The sequence below is a fragment of the Triticum dicoccoides genome, chromosome 1B, assembly GCF_002162155.2.
Source record: "Triticum dicoccoides isolate Atlit2015 ecotype Zavitan chromosome 1B, WEW_v2.0, whole genome shotgun sequence".
NCBI classification, from domain to species: domain Eukaryota; kingdom Viridiplantae; phylum Streptophyta; class Magnoliopsida; order Poales; family Poaceae; genus Triticum; species Triticum dicoccoides.
Genome location: NC_041381.1, coordinates 187,871,814 through 187,886,152, shown reverse-complemented (window position 1 = coordinate 187,886,152; position 14,339 = coordinate 187,871,814). Strand labels below are relative to the sequence as shown.

At 44.2% G+C, this 14,339-nt stretch overlaps 1 protein-coding gene and 1 pseudogene across 1 annotated transcript; one reads left to right on the top strand and one right to left on the bottom strand.

Annotated features, from left to right (window-relative positions):
* Positions 1 to 6: 6 nt before the first annotated feature.
* LOC119350286 lies at positions 7 to 4,291 on the top strand (annotated as a pseudogene).
* Positions 4,292 to 6,855: 2,564 nt separating this feature from the next.
* LOC119327507 lies at positions 6,856 to 13,939 on the bottom strand. Its single transcript, XM_037600611.1, has 2 exons — positions 13,526 to 13,939; positions 6,856 to 7,321 (listed from the first exon to the last, which is right to left on the bottom strand). The coding sequence occupies exons 1-2, from the start codon at positions 13,932 to 13,934 to the stop codon at positions 7,203 to 7,205; spliced, it is 528 nt and encodes a 175-aa protein (XP_037456508.1). The 5' UTR covers positions 13,935 to 13,939; the 3' UTR covers positions 6,856 to 7,202.
* Between the last annotated feature and the right edge of the window lie 400 nt (positions 13,940 to 14,339).

The following is a 14,339-nucleotide window of genomic DNA, read 5'->3' as shown; positions in this document are numbered from 1 at the left end:
CTCTGCTTTTCGGTTAGGTTTTGTTCAGTGCGCACACACACTGTGCCGTCTCCAGGTGCCAGTTGAAGTTACTATCGGGCTTTATTGCCCTCCTCTGATTTGGTGTTGTAGGAGAAAGAAGAAGACCAGGCATGTTCTTTGTCTCTACATCCAACGTCCACACGGCTAGATCGACGGGTCTAAACTCTTGGTGAGCTCCTCCACTACCTGATTAATTCCTCTTCTGCTTTATCTTTTTTCCTTCCAATTCATTTAAATTGAAACTTTGAAATCAACCAACTATGTAATGCCTAAAACCCATGGAAAGAAGTGGTCTTGAAGTGTGAAACTCAAGCCGCCAATTGGATACCAATTTGCCTACTTATTTATACCTTCAAATACTAGGTAAATACTAATTAAGTCACTGTTTCTTAATTTTTCTATTCCTTATGTATACCTCCAAACAGTACAGAATGTCAGGAGTTGAACTATAAATGCCTGCTTATGATTAATGGATTAGCAAAAAAATGGAGAATTTATTCATTTGCATTTTCATGTTCTATCTCAGATGTAGCACATTGTGTGTATGAATCATGGTGAATGTCAAGCCTACTTAGGTCATACCCAAGTAAGGTGAGTATAGATGTATAGTACTTAGGTCAAGCCTACTTATGTTTTTCTATAGTTAAAGTGCATGTGTGTTGCTGTGATGTATATAAGTGAAAGGGAACAAAAAAGAATGGGAGAAGGGAGCTTCTTGCTTTCCTTTTTCCCTTTTGTTTCTGTTTGATAATTACTCATCGATCCTGATGCTTGAGTATTTTCTAACCTCCCCTGTTTTATTCTTTTGGTGCTACTTGGACATTTCTAATGTCTGTTTTTTTGTTTTCTTTCTGAATACAGAAAGAATAAGCTACTAGCATTCCTAATGTGCAAGTAAACCTACTGGGATTACGACTGGAAAAAAATCATGACATGCGAGCAATTCTCAATTTAGATACTGTGAGCTTAAATAACAAGAGCTAAACTGTCGTGCCATGTTCAGAATTGGTAATAGAAAAGATAATCTAAACGCACATTATGAAACTATCTAGACTCCTGCCTTTGGGGAATTAGGTTGCTAAGTATTATTTTGTAAATAAATGACATGCTAACTTGCTGGTTCAGTTTAAAGCTATAGGCAGGGGCTTGCGGTAGGGGGGGGGGGTATCATTGTGGCAGTTGAAAACCAAAACGTTTATTCATGAGTGTATGATCTGGACAGCGCTTTTCTGAAAGTATGTTACGATCCTGCTCTTGGGAGATTAAGCTGTTGTGGTATTGCTTGGTAAATAATTGGCATGCTAAAACGTTGGTTGTTGTTTCCGTGGTGGGGACCAATAATAGAAAGAAGGTGCTTCCTTAGATGGTTGGTTAGGTCGTGGGTGCAGCAAGGAAAGGGCCACCTGATGACGGTTCTGGACTTGAGGTCTAACAAAAAGTATTGGTCAGTGTAGTGTTTTCTGGTTTCTTGATCAGTGTGTCAGAGGCCATGAATTATTTTCATGTTTGCAAAGTTTTTTTGGGATTGTATTTGTAAAGTATACCCCGGTTGAGAGGCTAGGAGGGATATTGCTGAACAAATATATCTGACTTCTTGAATGTCTGTACAGTTAGTCAGAGATGAAATGACAAGCAGCTCTCCTGCGTCGTTCGAGAAGAAAAGAAAACAAAATACGAGGATTATATAATCCCACTTTATGCTTACCGTTAGTCCGAGATTAAGTGATTATTTGTGCCGCGGTCGCTACAACAAATCATCTAAAATAAGCTACTAGCGTTTTTTTTAATCCAAGCTTTCTTGCTTAGAATTAGATAATATACGCCTGCTTCATACATATTATTCTTTCTGAGAGGGGCATGATCATCATGAAATCAACAAATTATATACGTATGTGTGAATCGTTTCTAGACACAAAGAGGAACATTCCACTGTATAAATCGTTCTAGAGCTATTAGCTGTAGTCCATTGTAAGGTACAACCTTAGTTTTAAACATCATACTAACAGATATGTATTGGAATTTTAATGTTTCAACTTCTTTGAACCATCTATTTTCTTGCACTAGAATATTGCAATGGAGTTTTCAGTTTCTAAATGGATTTCCAGATCTGAGACAGAATAGAAGAGAAAAAAATTCCTATGGAAGAGTTTGACGAGAACAAGGTGAATCCTCTTTCTCACACAACCACGTTTGTTCCAGCATTTTAGTTTTGATATTATGGTTTATTTTCTGCACCAGAATTTTGCAATGGGGAATTTATCCACAAAGCTTGTCTTGTCATGTGTAGGCTACGCGACTATACACCAGCATGGCCAGGTCGGTTCGTCTCTATAACTTCATATATCAAGCTATGCCAATATTCAAAAGATGTGCTCTAATTTTCTTCCTGATTAAATATTTTCAAAATTAAGATGTGTAAACCCCAATGGAGCATCATCAGTGAAAGTTTTAGCCACTGTCTCTCTGTTTCGTTTTAACAGACAATTTGTTCAGAGTAATTTAGTTTCCTGCAAAATGTTCTGTCTCCCATGTGTTGCTGAATATTGCTTGTTGTTTGATCCAGCAATACACTAAAACTGGTGGATTTGTCCAAAATTAATTGTGTTTTTCTTCTTACAAAGTTGATTACCGGGTTTCCAATTTGTATATACTCTTTGATACATTGTTACTTATGATGCCGCTTCCTTTTTCCACGCTTCAAAGACCGTAAATGTGGCTATAAGAGCACCTGGGATGTGAAGTGTGATGTCCTTTCTTTTTTATGCTTCAGAGGAAATCACCTAAACAACAATTTTATTTGACCCTCTACTGATTGCAGTTATAAGGGCACCCTGGATGGACACACTGAAGATCCCTCTTGCTGTGTGGAACACGCCACGCTTGACGACGTCTCCGTCTGGGAGTGGTCTGGTTCTGCCTATGATGAAGGAGCTGAAGCAGCTGAATGGCTCTCCACCTATTTCGGGAAGCCATGTCGGCTCGTGTGTTTTAAAGAAGGTGTACGCCTTGCTATGTTCTTCCAAAACAAAATATACCTTGGATACCTGTCAAAAAGTATTTAGAAAATGTTTTCTCAATGAGATCGTCTCTGGTACTTATGGAGAAAGTCTCCTTTCCATGCTTTTCATAGAGTCCGAAATTAGGCCGACTAATCCTGAGTATGCTCAAGGCTGCTCACCTTCACGGATTGCTTCCCGTTCCTGATAGCATCCCAGGTACAGTTCATAGTTCACAGCTCAGACTGTTTGCCTGTGTATGAACTATAACGGCTATGTGCATTGCTGCTAAACAAAAAAGCTCAGGTTGACAGTTCGAATGATTTGCAGGGCTCATTGAATGCACTAAATGAGGTTCTTAAAGAACCTGTACCAATCAATCGCTCCAGACCAAAGTAAGCAACACACTATACTTTCTGAACGACCTCTTTGCTGGCGGTTTATGTACTATGAATTATGATAGCAGGTTGCTTTGTATTTTACCTTCTTACAGACATGGTTTGCTTTGACAGTATTTTAGTTGATGGATGCCACCCGCATGGATAGGATATGTGGAAACCCATAAAGATAAACAAGCTATCATTTGACAGGGTGAAGTTATGCGACCGTTGCAAGGTAAAAAATTCCAGATCCAGTGTTCTGGCTGTTACTCTCCTTGCTGGAAACTTATTTCTGCAATCATTTTCTGAAAAGAAACTTGATCACCGATAGTGAATTGCTTGCTTCTTTTTTGTCCCACTCTTTCCATAGCAAATTAGTACATGCTGAAGTCCTAAGTTGGCTTAGTTCTTGAACAGCCTTCTGCTTATTTGAGTGCAAGCATTTGTAGGCATAACATCAAACAAGTTGTGTGCATTACAAAATTAGCAAAGCAAGTAAAACTTGGGACCTATTTAGTTGAGCTTGCACACATGGTTTAATTCCGGTGAAAAATACATGCTTTCGAGCCTAATCACCGAGACCGAATAAAATATTTGCATAGCAAAACGAAAGAGCAGCAGAAAGCAAGGTGTAGGCAATTACATGAAGAGGATAACTGCAACTCACCTGTGCTTTTCTTGATCAATTAGTATGCTGATCTTCAAATCTTAGGTGGAGTTGTAGAACAATCACTTGATTCTGTTCTTTAAGTTGGAGCTTATGAATTCTGTTCGTATGAACTTCGCCCTATAATAAGGCCTTAGCTAATGCCAATTCCGTTTAAACTTGCCTATTGTCCACTAGGTGTATTTGCTTGATCAATTGACTGTTGTATTTGCTAAAAACAGGTGTGATTGTTTCCATCACAATTTACATTTAAAATCAGTTATTTTCATGTACCTATCATTGATCGAGGAAAATCTGGAAAACCTGGGTTTTCCTTTTTCTATTGCCAGTGTTATATACTTATTCTGTGCCTACTGTCCTCTATAGATGTTGATCCCCTGTTTTCATAACCTGATATTTACATTTAAAGAAAAGAATGGTTGTACCTTATATTTAAAAAAAAGAATGATTGTACCCTATATTTGCTTCCCATAACCCGATCTCATAAATACTACATCATCAAGAGGGAGAAAATGAATACATGTTCTCATAACTTGATATTTACATTTAAAGAAACGAGTGATTGTACCTTATGTTTAAAGAAAAGAATGATTGTAGCTTATATTTGCTTAAATAACCTGATCTCATAAATGCTGTAACATCAAGAATGAGAAAATGAAATTTGTTTTCTACTAACAATGTGCATACTTACCCACACCTGTTAATCCCCTGTTTTCTACTAACAATGAGTTACTATGAACATTGTGTATCTCGCTGGAATTTGATACATACACATATATAATCATAAACTACACTAACTCATTGTATCTTCTTCACTGTATCAGTTAGCCGCAATGGAAAAAGTCAGGATCTCAACAAAGAACCTTCTGGACGATATGATGCAGCAGCTTGGCCTTCCAAACGCAGCGTACTCAACATAGAAGGCAAGGACGGTTGGTCAACCATTCACTATCCATCAAAGCACCAACTGGACAACCGACTTCTAAGGATATCAATATCCATTTACGTGTACGGTAAACTCAAAGAAGCTTAAGATCGACCGGCAACTAAAGCTCTCAAGTAGTCCAAGTGAAGTGAAGGAACTTTATCGCATAATAAATACAAACTCCACAGCAAGATCAACACCCAAAGCCAACAATCTGAAACATATTTCGTCACAGATAAGATATGTTGCTGATCGTCTTAACGATATAAGTTTACAATCAGAAACCGTTATATAGAAAACAAACAAGTATTATTGAAGCATGAATGATGATATTGAAGGAATTTCTGCTCTGAGCAATGCAGGCCATGAAGAACAACATCTATGAAGACTTGCCTCAAAGAAATTGTTCTAAACATCCAACGATACATCTGTCAAATGTAGCTTAGCTCTGCCTATCTACATGCCTTGCTCATAACATTGTAAATGATCGTTTGTAAGCTTCTTAGAAAACATGTATCATCAGCAACCATCTATCTATCATCAATTCGTACTTATTTTCATATGTTTTCTTTTGTGTCTACATATTTTGATGCTCACTCTTTCAATAGTTGGCTTGCTCTCGGCCTTTGCGCCATGGGCGCAACGAGTCATCTAGTAGTAGTAGAGCTAGAGATAGGGGTGTTCGCTGGCGGTCATGGACCGGCCCAGTCAGAGGCCGCCTGTGCGATAAGAGCGGCACATAGGAGGTCCCCGTCTAAACCTCAACTTTGTTCGACATTGTTTAAAGAACGCTGTGAAGTTTAGACCATTTGCTGAAAACTGCGAGATTTGGAGATGGATTCTTGTGTATATTGAAATTTAGACAAAATCAAAATACACACGGGGAATCCTCTTGCGAGCGGAATGCGGAGGCGCAGCGATGCGAGAGAGAAAAACACTGCTGCTTGCTGTCTCCCAGAGTCGCACGTATGCTGCTGCTGGCCAGGAAGGGGAGGAAGTTCAGGCCCACTGGGAGCATACTTGATGCGGCGCCGCCAGGGCCGACGCGACCGCGGGACGGCGACGGTCTTCCGGCGGACAGCGGTGCCGCCAAAACGGGTACGAGGCGCTGCGGCCCCGTCCTCCACGACGGCGGCGAGCGAGCCTGATACCGGAACCGACCGACGAGAGCGGTCGCGGCGGGCACGTACACCGGCGGCTGCAACGGGCGACCGGTAAATCCAAATCGCGGAACCCTGGGCTTCGTTGTCCTTGTGCTTCAGCAATATGGTGAAATCGTGTTTGGGATTCTAGGTTTTGTAAGGTCATTCACCAACTAAATTGCCTAAATAGCACTGATCGTATGCAATACATCCAGCATAGAATGCACGCAAACAGATTTAACAGAGATTCCTGCAGGCTAGCCCTAGTATGAAATAATTGTGGGATCAGTCTCTCCCAAACTGTCATCCTTGGATGCTTCCCTCAAAGATAATTAACATAAGATATATGCTTGCAAATTGCAGTGATTATAGGCCATAGAAGCAGGTCCATACAAATATACATGGGATCAGTCTCTCCCAAAATGTAATTCTTAGATGCATCGAAGATAAGTTGCAGAAAATAAATGCTTACAATGATTGTGGACCATGGAAGCAAGTCCATGATCTTATTCTCACCGAGTACCATATCTTAACATTAATCAGTACTCCCTCCGTCCGGAAATACTTGTCATTGAAATGGATGTATCTAGATGTATTTTAGTTTTAGATACATTCATTTTCAACCATTTTGATGACAAGTAATTCCGGACGGAGGGAGTATTGCTTTGCCTTCGGACTGGGATATAATAAAGTTTATGGCGAGCTTCATGCAATAGCTTTGAAGCAGTCTTGGCATCGGGGGTACTTCAAGTTCTAACAAACCCTCAAGGTTTTTTTTTCCGAACCGGGCATGACCCCTTTCCATTGCAAACGAACGGAAATACAAAGTTCCGAGAAAACATCAGGAGACAGGGGAAAGAGGTGCAGCGAGTTCGGGCATTGTCAGGAAACCCACTGCGTTCGCCCGACATCGAAACGAACGCCATGGGGCGAAAACCTGGCAACACCATAATCCCACAACCTGGAATGCTACAGTCTATTACAGCAGAAGCTCAAACACATGAGCCAAATAAGAAACGGGGAACAACATGAAACGCAGCGGCAACTCTGAATGTAGGCGAGATTGTAAGATCATTCTCCTTCGATCGACCTCCTCGCCGCTTCGCACATCTTCATCATGCTCATAGTGCTAGACCTGACCATGTCCGCCCCGCTGCGCAGCTCCTTGACTCCATCGCCTTGCTGAAGACCTGCCCAATACATCAAAAAGGAACACATGGAAAACACAATCTCAAACAGCGTCTTGATCTGCTTTTTTTCAAACGTGGCTCGATTTCGAGCCAGCCAAATAGCCCAGCAAACAGCCGCAAGGCCGACAGTATAGTATTTCTTCCCATCGGAAGGAAAGTGTGACACCAGGAGAAGTATTGCCAGTAACTATTAGGACAGAGATCAGTCCCTAGTGCCATCCCAACACAACGCCAGACCACTTTAGCCACAGGGCAGGTGAAAAACAAATGCCGGGAAGACTCAATATTGTCACAAAAGGAACATTTAGGATCCCCAGGCCATCTCCTCTCTTTCATAACTTGTCTAGTCAGAACAGCATCTTGAGATAGCTGCCACAGAAAATTTTTGATCTTGAGGGGGATCTTGGCCTTCCAAACCCATCTATAGTGGCAGCCACTAAGGGGATTTTCTAGCCATTTGTACATAGATTTGGTAGAAAATCTACCATTTCCATTGAGGCCCCAGTACACTTGATCCCCCCCTACTCCCAACTGAATACTGTCAATATAACTTCTCATATCTTCCCATTGACTCTGAAGATCAGGGGTCAGTCTCCTTCTAAAGAAGGTGTTGGGAGTCACAGATTTGACATTTGCGACAGTACAGTCCTGCTCAGTGCAAATGTCAAACAGCAGGGGATAACAGTCCTGAAACGGCCTATGCCCATTGATGGAATCTTTCCACACTCTAGTTATCTCTCCCGAATTAGTTTTGATCTTCCTAGCAGCCATATACAGTGTCTTAACTTTCAGAAGGGCTTTCCAGCGCGGAGAGTCATTAAACCTGGATTCAACCGTAGCCACAGATCTGTTTCTCAAGTATTGAGCACGTACAATTTGCTGCCAAAGGCCATTTTGGGTCTCAAGTTTCCACCACCATTTGACCATCAAGCTAATGTTTTGTTTTCGAAGATCTTTAACTCCCAGGCCACCTTTATCTCGAGATCTACATATTCTGCCCCATTTGGCCAAATGATATCTCCTTTTCTTGTTACAGCCTTGCCAAAAGAACTTCCTTCTATGTTTATCAAGCTTTTCAATGAAAGTTTTGCTCATAAGCCACATAGACATATGATACAAGGATATTTGTGTGACAACTGAATCCAACAAAGTCAGTCTGCCCCCCATGGAAGCAGCATTACCGATCCAAGCCTCAAATCTTTTAAGGTACTTGGCCACTATGAACTCCCAGTCAGAATCTCTAAGGGTGGAATAACTAACAGGCATACCAAGGTACTTGATGGGGAAGCTACCCACGTCACAGTTAAACAACTCAGCATAGTATTTCAGTGTGTTCTCATCGCCTCCTACAGTGAAAATCTCGCTCTTCTGATAGTTCACTTTGAGTCCAGACATAAGCTCGAAGATGTACAGTAGCAACTTCAGGTTTACTGCCTTATCAACATCGTGTTCCAGGCAGATAATAGTGTCGTCAGCATATTGGAGTACCGCAACTCCATTAGGGATGAGGTCCGAAGCCAAACCCACCAGCAAGTTATTGTTTTGGGCATTGGTGATCATCTTAGCAAGACAATCAGCAGCTAGATTGAACAGGAAAGGGGAGTGGGGATCCCCCTGTCGCACACCCTTAGCGCTCTGAAAGTAGGGACCAACCTGATTATTAAGCTTGATACTCACTGTACCATTGTGTAGGATCTGCTTGATCCAGTTGCACCAAGTGTCACTGAAACCTCGAAGCTTGTGACAATCTAACAAAAAGTCCCAGTTCACCTTATCATACGCTTTTTCAAAGTCAAGTTTCAGGACAACCCCCACCCTCTTTTTCACATGGGTATAATTCAGAATCTCATGCAGCGACAACACCCCGTCCATGATGCTTCTACCCTTGATAAAAGCATTTTGGGTCGAGCTAATGAGCTTATCAGCGTATCTCTCCACTCGCCGATCCAAAACTTTAGTAATAAGTTTGTATGGACATCTCAGGAGACAGATAGGCCTAAATTGTTGAATTTTATCCGCGCCCGCAGATTTGGGCAAAAGGGTGATCACCCCGTAGTTCAGACGTTGGACATCCAAGGTCCCATTATGAAAGCTCGCAAACAACCTCATAAGATCCTCTTTAACAATATCCCAGCACACCTGATAGAATTCAGCAGGAATGTTGTCAGGGCCAGGGGCTCTGTTATGTGCCATAGAGAACAGCGCCTCCTTGACCTCTTCCTCCGTGAACTCACGACACAAATCAACATTGTCATTAGCATTAAGCTTTTCCTCATCCGACCATGTGTCAGGGTCAAAATGGAACAAATTACCGGATCCAGGCCCGAACAAACTCTTGGTAGTAATCTGTGGCATGGGCAATCAGGTTGTCAGTGCCCTCAATCTCCAGTCCCCAGCTTTAAGGGAATGGATAGTGTTTTTCCTCTTGCGCCCATTTGCAATCTTATGATAATAGTCCGTGTTCAGATCCCCTTTCAAGAGCCAGCGTTCATGAGACTGTTGGAGCCAATATATCTCCTCATTCACCAGTATATCATGAAGCTCAGTACTAACATCAATCTTGATGCTGTATAGCTCAGGGGATAAGGGGCCATTTTCTTCAAGCTCTTCTAGCATGGCCAGCTCAATTCGGAGCTCCTCTTTTCTTCTTTTGCCGTGGCCGTATTTATCTGATCCCCAATCTTTGAAGTAGGTTTTGAATCTTTTTAGCTTGATATTCAGGATATCAATAGGGTCAGAGGACTGAACCTTTCTAGCCCAAATCCTACTAACCGTGGGTAAGAACTTCTCATCTTTTATCCAGGCAAGATTAAAACGAAACCCACGAGGTTTAGGAGCTTCTCTACTTTCCTCCCCACTAGAAAGCAGTAGTGGGTTATGGTCAGAGAGTTCTCGAACTAATTTCCTAATAGAAAACAAAGGGAAAAGGTTTTCCCATTCTTCAGACATCAAAATCCGGTCCAGTTTCTCCAGAGTTGGGTGTGCCTGATTATTGGTCCAAGTATATTTACCCCCACTAGTATAAATCTCTCTAAGGGCCAGGGCACTGATGATAGAATTGAAAAGATCAGTAGATCTACTACTATTCATCTTCTTATTCTTTTCATTGCAGTTGCGCAGAATATTAAAGTCCCCTCCCACAATGTAAGGGACACTCATGTTGCTGCACATTGCAGCAAGTTCCACCAAAAATTCCTCTTTAAACTCCTCATGTGCAGATCCATATACTACCAGGAGGCCCCAGTCCTTCTTAATTTTTTTGTCATGCAGCACCATTTGCAAAATATATTTGCCTTTAGTGCATGAAATAATATCCAAAGTACCATGTCTCACACCACTCAGGATACCCCCCCGATTTCCCAACAAATGGGATCCATTCCCAATGAAACATACCAAAGGGATCAATCCTCCTAATGCATTTAGGGGAAAATTTACTCTTCATAGTCTCCTACAACCCAACAAAGTCCAAGGAATGGTCACTAATAAGGTCAGAGAGGCAGGTGGCCATCCCTTTCTTGCCTGCCCCTCTGCAGTTCCAAATGAGGCCTCTTATTTGGAACGAGCTTTATGAAAATTAGATCGAGTAGCCCTGCCAGGAGGCTTTGCAGGGCTACGGAACAACTCTTCAGTAGGGGTTAGTTTCTTTTGGCTCCTAGTAACAGGTCTAGGAATCTTCACCACAGATTCTTCTTAGGTTTCTTCTTGTTTTTTCCTAAAGAAATCTGATCATGTAACACCTCTTCCTGGTCCAGCCAGGTGAGGTTAACAGGGATAGATTTACCCAACCCATTGGTAACCAAAATGTCATCCCCATTATCATCAGTGGGTTTGTTATTCTCATTCACCTTATCTTTATCAGCAAGATTTCCTCTAACCCTCTCCAATTCTCTAAGCACATCCACACAAGAGAAATCATTATCAGGAATATTCACACCCATGCAAGAAGCTCTATGTAACAGTTCAGAATTAGAGAGAACATCAAAAGCATTAGTACAAGCTGTATGATTACCTCCTAAATCTTTTTTCTGGGCAAGCTCAATAGCTTTTGCTTCAATATTCTCCTGCATCCTCTACATATTACGCTTGCTGAATTTAAGGGCTACTTCTGGAGCTAGAGGAGGGGTGAGAACAATCTCAATCACTGCATTCAGAAGATGGAAGCTGTACCACATAATCGCTGTTGTTCTTCAAGCCTGCATCAATGTCTCCCTCCACCTCCACAATCTGAGCAGTATTAGAAACCACAGCAGCATAAGACAATGATCGACGAATACCAGATGAATTTTGTACCTTCACTTGCTGACTCATATTTTCATTCCCCCTCGAAGCATTGATGTCAATATGATCCATAGTTGTCAGCCATTTAGAGGTATCCTGGGTCATATGGGCCCCCGCCAGCTCGTGCTCTTTAGCTATCGTTTCAATGAGGAGAGAGGAGTCCACCTCACTGTCAGACGACATGGATGTCTCTTGCTCCTGTGGTGACAGACGACAGGTCTTGCCCCCACGAGCAGAAGTTTCTCTTTTCTCCCCATTATTCAAGTTATATTGTTCTTCATCCACCCCTTGATCAGCACGCTTGCGCTTAGGAGTCTGATCAGGTTTAGGGGGGTTGTCATTGGCCTCCACACGCACAGCCTCTTTGTCAACAGCATTGACCACAAGGATTTCCTCCACCTCAAAAGTAAATTTATAGAAACGCCCCCCAACACTCCTTCAGCTGTGTGAGGAAGTTGTTTCACTGATCGACATCCAATTTTAGCTCTTACAGAAGACGGATGATTCAAAGTAGCCATATCAACCTCCAGGGTTATACCCACAAGTCCCCCCACATAAGCTATAGTCTTATCACAACGTTTATTAGGAGGGATTTTCCCAATCCTCACCCAAGCAACCTCTAGGAGCCCTTCAGAATCAATATCCTCAGACCAGGGGGGAAATTTAACAGCCACACCACACTTCTTCAGTTTAACATGTTCAACGAAAAGAGCACGATCAACTTCTCTAGGGTTTGGCATCCTCATCACAAACATGTTCGGAGCAAAAAATTTAGCAGAACAGCGCCAACCCTGGCCCACATAGACACTAAGCTCGTGCTCAACATCTTTGGTGAGCGCATCCCCCTCGGTTATAGTAACAACAACATTGAAAATCCTCTCCCTAGGCTGTCTATCAACACTGAAATCAGGAATATAAAAGAAACCCTGCCCCTTGCTCTGGAAACCACACATAGCAGGCGAAAATTCCCAAGGTAAGAATTCAGCGCAAATAACCGACGGGTGCCCTTTCTTCTTGCACCGCTCACACACAGCTTGTGCACATCTAGCAGTAGGATGCCCATTCAGATTACAGATCTGACATGGAAAAGGAGGAGGAGCATTGTTACCAGCATAAGCAGGGGGATCACGCGCACGTGGAGACATAGGATTCTTTTCCACCGCACGGGGCTCGCTTGTGTCCCCATCTTCATCGCCCCACCTCCCAGCTCGAGGGGGAGCAGCAAGATTGCCGTCGGCCGCCTCGTCCCACTTCCTGGATCCAGCATCCCCCGATCCAGAAGCTTTCTGAGTTGAAGATCCGCCCGACTCTGTCTTGCGCTTCCACACATTGCGGTCGAGGCTGCGACCGCGTCCCAGGCCGCGGTCGAAACGCCCGGCCCCCCGACCGTGGCGCCCAGCCCCAAATCCCTCCTTTCTCATGGTGCTAACCTCACAAATCGGATCAAGGGTATGTGGTTGAGGTGGAGAACTCACAACTTGAGCAAAGGAACGAGGATCACCACGGATTTTGCCCTCCCACCAGGCGAAGGATCTAGGAACCCTAGCTTTAGGAGGCGACGACGCGTCCCAGAAGTGAGAGAGGCCCTCGCTGAGATCTAAAATGAGGGAGAGGGGAACCGGGTGTGGTTTTATATGAGCGGCGCCCAGCGAAACCCTAAGTTTAGAGGATCCATGGTGGTCGGATCTCATCTGTCCCACGTGTCGATCATCAGAGGCGCGTCCGCCCGGTCCACGCCCCAGGATCCCTGGCCCTCCTGTCAGATGCACGGAGCGGCTCCAGGCCCCCGTGAAACCGCCCTCTATTGACCCACGGTCAAATCCTTCGCCGCATCGGCGGCGGCTGTGCTCGGCGCCGGAATCCTGTCCCCGACGCGAGCAAAGTGGCAAGTAAAAGCGACGATGTCACCGATGTTAAAGGACTCACCCTCCCGGAGGAACCGAGCATCCACCGTCTTCCCGTGCTCGTCCAGAAGCACGATGCGCAGCGCCTCTCGTCGGAGCCAGAGAACGCCGGCGTCCAGCGAAATCCGCCGCGCCATCACGAGATCTGATGCAAACCAGACACGCCATCGCGCGTCGCCCGCCGCGGCCGGGTCGCTCGCGCCGCCAGAGCTGCACGCCTCAGTCGCGCCGCCCGTACTGCGTGCATCACCCGCGCCGCCTCCGCCGCGCGCAACTCCCACGCCGCCGACGCGGCGAGCCACCGCACCGCCAGCGCCGCGCGTGACACCCACGCCGTGCGCATCGCGCGCCTCCGCAACGCTCGCTCCCCGTGCGCCGTCTGCATCGCCCGAGACGCGCCGCTCGTGTCGGTCGCGTGTGTCGCCCGCCATGTATATTATGTCAACCCTCAAGGATTTGAACCACTTCACCCATGGTCAGTCGATTGGATTCGCCATCTTGGATACACCAGCAGGCCACCTTGCAGACCCTCTCAGCTTCATCCAAGTTAACATCACCATGTAACCTGTCATCCAGCAAGCTCGCAACGTCTCCCTCGAGAAGTTTCCTTGCAACTTGAACCGGGAAATAAGCCGAATGATCACCAGTGCTGCTATTCTCCTTACATGTATTGTTGCTCCGACCTGATACTATTTCAAGCAACATCATACCGTAGCTGTAGACATCCACTTTTGGTGTAATGGCCACTCCACTGATCCATTCAGGTGCAAGATAGCCTATAGTTCCTCTAAATGTAGTCAAAACTCTGCTAAAATCCCTCCCTAGAAATTTGGCCA